Source organism: Nipponia nippon, unplaced genomic scaffold (assembly GCF_047370975.1).
Source record: "Nipponia nippon isolate SJK-2023a ecotype South Korea unplaced genomic scaffold, ASM4737097v1 scaffold_3, whole genome shotgun sequence".
NCBI classification, from domain to species: domain Eukaryota; kingdom Metazoa; phylum Chordata; class Aves; order Pelecaniformes; family Threskiornithidae; genus Nipponia; species Nipponia nippon.
This window is the reverse complement of record NW_028262347.1, coordinates 8,761,649-8,770,013: the sequence shown is the minus strand read 5'-3', so window position 1 is coordinate 8,770,013 and position 8,365 is coordinate 8,761,649. Positions and strand designations below refer to the sequence as shown.

Genomic DNA, 8,365 nt, shown 5'->3' with positions numbered 1-8,365 from the left:
TTGCAGTAACTCTTTATTTATATGCCGTTAAAACCTTCCTGGAATAAAAAAGCTGCACAGTTGCATCTGAGCACCTTTCAGTATTTCTCTAACAGAGCTCATACGAATTTAAGCTAAAAATTTCCAAGTAGTCTAAACAAGGTGACTAGATCATCGTCACCTGGTGTCAATGAGATCTTTTGAATACTGCATCGATACTACTTATTTTGGCGTGGAGCTGTAAGCCCTCTATTTCACATCTTGAACTGGCCACCATCTTAGGTTCAAACGAAGGAAGAAGAATATCCATAAGACAGATGGTCAAATGTACACTGCTAATCCATGCCTAAAACTTAGTGTAATAGCCCTTGGTTTACAGTCTAAAGACAGGACAGATTAATAACATTTTTTCTGTAACTACCATGAACACACCTAGTGGTTTACATAACAGGAATCTGTTCTACTGGTCCATTATCTAGAGTTTTGGCATCTTATTTTACTTAAATTCCCTAATGAGTGAAGGTAAGTGTGGTCCCTCGCGTTTACCGTGTGTCTCAGAGCAGCACGTGTCTGGACAGCTTCTGCAGAGCTGATGTCACAGCAACCTGTACAAAGCAAATGTTATGTACCTACACTTAGAAGAAATCAACTGTGCCCAGAAGAGCCAGCTTCTCTCCATTCAGAACAAAGGGTCCCCAAATGACAAGGTCAGGTGTAGATGTTGACAAGGTGACATTTGACGTTAGAGGAGATGAATTCTGCCCAGAAATCCCACATATCTGCGTAAGTTACCTAACCTTAAATATTACACGGTATAGATTTCATGTTCTCCCTGCAGTTTTGTACTCCCTGATCCCACCATATGTAAATCCACAACCTTTTTTTTCCCCCTCCATAACAAGGCATATGTTACCAAGACAATTAATACTTCCTCCTCAAGTAATCGACACTCGCACCTGACAGAAATACTTTGGGGATACCTTACCTATTGCTCAGAAAGACATTTTTGTTCTGACTGTTTCTATTACAATAACTAGTTTTTAAATCTGCAGCTTAGCACTGGTCCTTGCTACGTGATTGTTCGGCGTCCTTCACTGAATTCTCTGCTTGTTATTCTTGCTGTTCTCCAAGGGAACTTTAGCCTTTTGGCCTTCCTTTGGCCCTTTGTAGTCTCATAACCTTTAGCTATACCACGAGACTGTGGCTGACATTAGCCAGCGTCAACAAGGTTATATTGTTTTGAATAAAGATTGATGCCTCTACTTCTAATGGACTTTGCACACGGGTAAAACAAATATATGATGCCCGTTTGCCAGCTTTTTATCTTTTTGATGTCAAAATATTTGTAACTAGGAAAATGAGGGATAATAAGATTTTCAGTTATAGCAGGAAAAAAATGAAATTCCTATGTCTATAGTTCCAGGCTTCTCCACGTTTCCTATATTCCCCCTTCTATCCAAGAATGACATAGATGCTTAAGGTAAGTCAGATTACACAAATCTCATTTACTTACAGATTCTAACAAACAGACAGATTTATAACAAATACAAACAAATTAGAATATCAAAACTAATACACATAAACTTTCACTTTGTGGACTTCTTTGTCTTCGCATTCTCTTTGTTTATCGTAATAATAGAATGTATTATCCCTCCTCTGAAGTTTCTTAACAAATCCAGTTTCTGGCCAACACTCTACCTATGGATAGAATAAAAAGGATATACATTCACCTGAACGTGCTCACGTTGAATGATGTTTATGAATGAGACTGGAAAGAATATAGGGTATCCTTCCATGGGAAAACCTCATTTGCATCTGAACACTACTTTGCTACTAATTTGCAGAGCGTTTAAAAAAAGATTAAGAGCAAGATGTCAGAAACGAGTTTTCTGGTCTAGTATAAAGAATTCTGTGATCAGAAAAGTCTAGAAATAAGGATCCAAGAATATTTGAAAGACAAGAGTCATTTAAAAAGTGGACTAGTCAAAGCTTTTAAAATACATTGTTTAGGAAAAAACCCATTAATTCTGTTCAGTACTCTGAGGCTAAAAGATTCCACTTCTGTAAGACTGACACACACTTTCTTCAGGATCCTTCTGACCATGAAAAATGTGTACATCGTTCTTTTCATTAGCAATTTCATAAAAATAAAGTGAGCTACATGTATCATACTCTCAAATACAGCAGGATCAGTCCTGCAGGAAACCAGCACCATCCTGGTGCTCTTCAGTGTTCCACAATGTGAAGCTTTAGACAAAAGGTTTGAGCACTTGTACGTTGAACAGCTTTATGGCTTTAGTAGCTACCTGCAGCTTGAACACCTGTGACTGCTTGTGATCAAATTGAACCTTAAAAATCAGGTAATAAGAATCTTATTTCTCGTCCAGGCAGGGTTGACAATAGGACGTCAAACTACAGCATCTTCTAACTGGAGAGTGCCAGAAGTGGTAGTTTCATCACTTACCTTATTACTTTAGATGTAGAGCTGAGTTATTTGCATTCTCTGTTTAAACATAAGAGCCTTAATATTCATTCCACCTATATTATAACTGCACCATTAATAACAACTGCATTACAGAAACATAATATGGAGTAAACAAGACCTTTCAAAATGGGCAAATTGAAAGAGAACCACTGCCAGATCCTGGCAAATTTGAACAGAATGCATGCTCATTTTACATCGAGTAAGCAGTGTTCGTTAACTTTTATCAGGGTTCAGTTGGTCGTGCCCTGCTATAAATCTGAAACAGACTGATCCTACCACACCAATTACAGGATTTGCTTTTGCACAGTTAGAGGAATTTACACCACAGCGTTTACAGTGTTATCTGAGCCCGCAACAAAAGAATAAACTGCATCTTATTAACATTTATCTTATTAACGTTTTGCTACATTTTGAGTTAACTGGATGAGTGGCTTTCTTATGAACATTCTGCACTTACGTGCACAGGAGGTTAAAATCTTTTAAAAGCAGATTTTTCATACTATATATGGTGCTTTGGAAGACAAATTACAGAGCTCTAATAAAGGTAATATGTTGTTTGCTGTATTAACCGCTCGGTTGCTATTTTGAATCTCAAGTAGCCGCTGAATATCTGGCCATTATTCGATGTGCTAGGGAGCGCTGCCATCAACGATAGTGAGCAGAGGACCAAGCCCTCGATGTTCTCGGTTGATAAATGCCTGTGTCACAACTGCCTTTACCACAGTTGGCATCAGATATTTCTATTGTGGACAGTTTCAACAGAAGCCAAGTTTTGAGCGCGCACGAAGTCTGATTATGCTACCACGCAATTCAGCTGTAAAACTGAAGTCGGTAGCAACAACAGAGGACTGGTTCTCTGGATGATGAATGAGTTTCCTGCCAGGTCTGTTGGCAGAGTAATGGGGAGACTTCACAGAGAACTAACTTTGATAAATTCCTTTCCTCAAAACCAAATCATTCTTTTAGATAGCAGCTACATCTATTCAAAGAAATCTATAATGCTTCTAAATGCATAAGAAAGGGGGAACAAAAACACAGGCTGGGCAGTGTTCTTGTTTCACTTCTGTGAAATAAGTTATTCTGCACAGTTAATAATAGCCCAAGAATTCCAGTCAGACCTGGGAGAAAAAAATGTATCAGAAACTAGCCTAAATGAAAGGAAATAAGCGGCACCTCCGTTTTTATTTAATCTGTTTAACGTGAGACAGAAGTTTAAAGTAATAACCCTTGCAGAGTTCTAAATCTTACCATATCAACTTGTTTTACTTGTTTATATTCAACCTCATCTCTGTATCCAGCTTGCTGAAATCTGTATAAGTTCTCTACATCATCTGACCATTTTTTGGCATGATATATAGATTTTGGTTTGATGTCAGCTTTAGCCATGACTCCAGAAACTTCAGACTTTTTCCTGAAATTAGATTTTTAAAAAATAAATAGAAAAGAGAGAAGCAAGGAATTGTGTTAGGGACATATATAAATGGGTAGAACAAAATTTAAAAATAAAGGAATTACAGACAGTACAATATTATCCTCCCCTCAAAGTCTGAGGTTAAAAGAAAAATGTTATCAGCAGTTGGAATCAAATTAAATGCGCTACTTGGTCTCAAACAAACCCAACTCATCCATACTTCTATATACACCTCTATATCTTGATTTCATCTACCTGAAATTTATTTGTGCATATTGATGTATTAAAAAATATATAATACAGTCATTTTTTTAATTTCACGTCTTTGCAGTTGCTATCCTTTTGGAGCAGGCAGTTTTTCATGTGTTTCTTTCTTCCTACTGAAGAGATACCAAACTGGGAAGCACAAAAGGAAGAGCTGGGCTGTTACTGAAGAACAGCAAACACTCAGGGTGGGAGAGGAGGGGAAAGGAGAAATGCACTGCCAGTCACATGGCCACAGTGGAGATGACAAAGAAGAGGTCTTAAGAAATAAATTGGACAAGAAGGCAAGGCAGACAACCTACCAAAATCCATCCTATTCTACCCTTGCCACATCAAAATCTGCGCTGACTGCCACTGGCTTCCTCCTCACACAAAACCCATTTGTTCAATCTGCTGAGATATAGTAAATAGGTTAATCAACTGCTAAACCTGAGCAGAGCAGAACTGGGAGAAGATGAAACACAACTGGAGAAAAAAAAAGTATAAAATAAGCAATAAAAAAAACCCTTGTGGAGTCGGTAGAAACTCACCAGGGATGGATTTTAACTATATTTCAAAAAAATATGAATCATTTGACTTCTACCTTATATCTGAATTTCACTGCATTTGCTTTCTTGAGTGTATCTTATTCTGTTACTAAAATAGAAGTTTATGCTGCTTCTGCAAGCAAAACACACAGAACACTATCATGCCTAGCAGATACGATCAGAAATCAGTCCTTTCCTAGTTTTGTAATGTCACCAAGCTTCAGCTTCATAATTAGGAAGGTATCTTCAAAGAAGGAGAAAAAGCTGCTGGATTTTGTAGTGAGAGGATGAACACAGTCTCACTCCCTGCGGGTAGTATGCTGCCTCCAAATCCTGCACACAGAGCAAAATTTCCTTACTTAGCAAGTTCCTATATCAACCCAGAGCTTGAAAAGTTGATGTCTTATCAAAGGCACAAATGGCCTTAAGTCTGTTAGAAAGGCAGAAAAGGAGAAAAAAAAAAATCACACCACAGCATACAAATCTTTGGGAAAATGATATCAGGAATTATTGTTATCATAATGTGGAAATAGCAGAAGTCTGCATTTCTAACTGTATGAGAGCCATTAGCACACAAAGAAAGGGACTTTCATCTCTTACTGCACACAGTTTATTAAAGATCAATAAAAATTTGCACAAGGGCTCTCTTCTGGCACAGTTCAGCAGTCCAAACATTCTTTTACCAGGCTCTGCAGCGTTTTGCAATTGAAGGCAGCCATTTGATAAAAAAAAAAAAGGTGATTTTCCCAACCAGTTATGAGGTGTCACATACAAATTAACATGCTAAGCGTATATCTTTATTATAAATCTTTAGTGTAGTCTTTGAGATACCTATCTCAACATAATTTTTTTCTCCTTTGCTGCAAAGGGCCCTTTTGTAGCCATTACTGGATTTTTCATACACTGTATGTTCATCCATGTTTGATGAGAACTGTTGTCAATTTGGGACTTTAGACAGCCAATATTATTAGCAATAACATTAGATCTTAATCAATGCTAAACTACAATGAATTTAAGTGTCTTATGATAACTTACATGTTACTAGTGTTAAGTGCTTCTTTATAGGATGTACTGAATTCATCTAATGAATGTGCTTCTTCAAGACACCTAGAGATGCATGGCACTTCCTGAGTCACCATTAATTCAGATGGCCACAGGCGTTCCTGCTCAAAAAATATATATAAAGGTCACATATTTAAAGAGCCAGCTTGGTGACTTCACATAATAAAAGCACCATCCTGATATTTTTAGGCTGTTATTTAAGCCCTTTAAAAATCGTACTCTGTCTATTGTAGTGCCTCTGAGTTCCAGGCATAGACCTGGCTTCATTGTACAAGTGCACCGAGATGAGCTGTACTCAGACAGCCTACAACTCAGGGAAAAGACAAAAGACAGCAGACAGATATAGGCAAATGAAATGGTAAGAATGGTAAGAAAATATTCAGCATAGCACTGACACTTGTTATTTAAAGGGAACTGCTGAACAGTGAAGTGGACTTTGCTAAGACGACAATGTTTGCCTACTCTTAGTTTAGGGGAAATAGTGAGATTTCACATACCTCTGTTTTGGCTTTGGGAAAACAGTTTTTAATGTCAATCACAGCACAATTTCTGTGGAATCCTAACTAGTCTGGGCTTCCTTAATGCTTATACAAGTTGTAAAGGCATGTGGAAGGAGAGTGTCTGCTCCTTTAAGGGTATCTGGTCAAGGACCTTTTTCAGTGCAACAAAGGATAATAAGAAAGGGAGGAAGCCATAAAACAAGAGCATATGGGCACACAAACCTGACCAGCAAGTGATAAGGGAGGCAGTGATGAGAACCAAACCTGGTCAGTCACACTAATTAATGAGGGCACGTGGGAGTGTGAGAATGCTTATTTCAGCAAGGTTATCTGATCTATCTGATCTGGGACCTTGTCAGTTGGGAAACTAAGGGAAAAAGCGAAAACCAGAAACAAAATATACAGACACAGACCTGACAAAACAAACCTAGAGACCATGACAAGAAACAAACCTCGCCACTTACACTAATTGATGGGCTATTAAGAAACTACAGGCGCCACTTCCAGGAAGATCGACCTGGACTTTGCAACTGGTAAGACTGGAAACCAGGGGGAGCCCAGACTGGAGGGGTGCGGGAGTCGGTAGAGCTGTACAGACCCGTGAGGGATGTGCAGGGGAAGGGGAGCAGGGAACAACAAAGACAGAAATAGACAGAAAGGAGTATAAAAGAGGACAGTCGTGTGTGAAACAGGGCTAGTCACTATGCTTGCTTGGCTGAGCCCTGTGCCTGATCACATTCTGTCCTACCTTCTTATATCTACTTATTAAATCTTAACTATCTCTCTGTGTTATCTCACTTTCTAACCTGTGTGTACACGTGCTGCAAGGACCAAGTGCTAGCTACTGGTGAGACCTCTGTATGTAAGAGAAAACTGGTGCCAGCTCCTGGAGCCAGACCGGGAATATGGGTGCCCTGCAGCCTGTGGTGTCAGCTGCTGGAGCGAGTGGGGGTCCCAGCATCAGTAGCTGGAGGGGTTGTAGTTCTCTGGATCTGGGGAGGGTCCTACAGGCTTTGCGCCCGGAGTGTCAGCTACTGCGAGGACTGGCGTGAGTGGATTTGGTGCCAGCTACTGGAGTCAGACCAGGGGTGTGGGCACCCCTGGCCTGTGGCGTCAGCTATGAGACTAGCTGGCAAGTAGGGGGACCTTGGGTCCAGGCCAGGGTATCAAGTAGGCAGGGGGTCCACGCTGGTATGCTTAAGGGGACTTGTGAATGTGGACTACATGAGGGACGACTCTGTGAACGCATGCTTGCTGGTGAGCACCAGCTGGACTTGTGAGCAAGTAGTGGAACCATGAAGCAGGTAAGGGGGCCTGGGATCCGTGCAGGTGTGCTGGGCAGGCAGAGGGGCCATGCTGGTACTCAAGGGATCTGCAAACGTGCGTGTGCTTGTGAACCTAGGGAGTGGTGCGTGCGTGCCTGCCCTAGTGAACTTTTGTCACTACCAGCCAAAGAAGAAGAAAGGGACTTGTCTGTGTTTATGTTTTATGTGAGTCCCGTATGTAGGTGCTGTTGGAGGTAACACCTCATCTGTGGCAGCCTGCGTGACCAGCCCTGCCTGTAATACATGCTCAGCTTGGCTACTGGTTGAGCCTGCAAACGGGAAAGCAGCAGCGGCATCCCTCAGCCTGGGCAGAGGCCCCAGGTCCCTGGGGAGGAGAGGTTCTGGGCCACATGGCCACGCTTCTTAGACCACTTAACACGAGTCGACACTTGCTATTTGGGGTCCTAGAAGAGTCAGTAAGAGATTTCCAATGACTCCAACAGACTTTACATGAGAGCTGCTTGTATTTGCCACGGTGTTCAGGCAGACATCTGGGCACCGGCCTGAGTCACCGCTGTAACCCCACCCTGCCCGCACCGCCATAGCCGCAACCCGGCTGCCCAGCCCTCAGACGACCCACCTCGGTGCGAGGGCCGCCAAGGGGTGCCTCTCCCAAGGCGGGCGGCGACGGAGCTGCAGCGCGAAGGCGACCGCTCCTCACAGCGCTCCTCAAAACCCCAACGGTCGCCGCCGACCGGCGTTGCCAGGCAACCGCCCTCCGGTGCCGCTTTAAGGCGCCGTTCCCGCCTCTCCCCCCGCGCGTCTGATTGGCCGGCAGGAGGCGGGGCCGCCTCACGATTGGCTGAGGGCCG

At 41.9% G+C, this 8,365-nt stretch overlaps 1 protein-coding gene across 1 annotated transcript; it reads right to left on the bottom strand.

Annotated features, from left to right (window-relative positions):
• Window positions 1-1,469: 1,469 nt before the first annotated feature.
• On the bottom strand, window positions 1,470-8,234 carry MEIG1 (meiosis/spermiogenesis associated 1). The gene is made up of 4 exons (XM_009467269.2): window positions 8,134-8,234; window positions 5,702-5,829; window positions 3,713-3,875; window positions 1,470-1,677 (listed from the first exon to the last, which is right to left on the bottom strand). The coding sequence occupies exons 2-4, from the start codon at window positions 5,803-5,805 to the stop codon at window positions 1,549-1,551; spliced, it is 396 nt and encodes a 131-aa protein (XP_009465544.2). The 5' UTR covers window positions 5,806-5,829; window positions 8,134-8,234; the 3' UTR covers window positions 1,470-1,548.
• Between the last annotated feature and the right edge of the window lie 131 nt (window positions 8,235-8,365).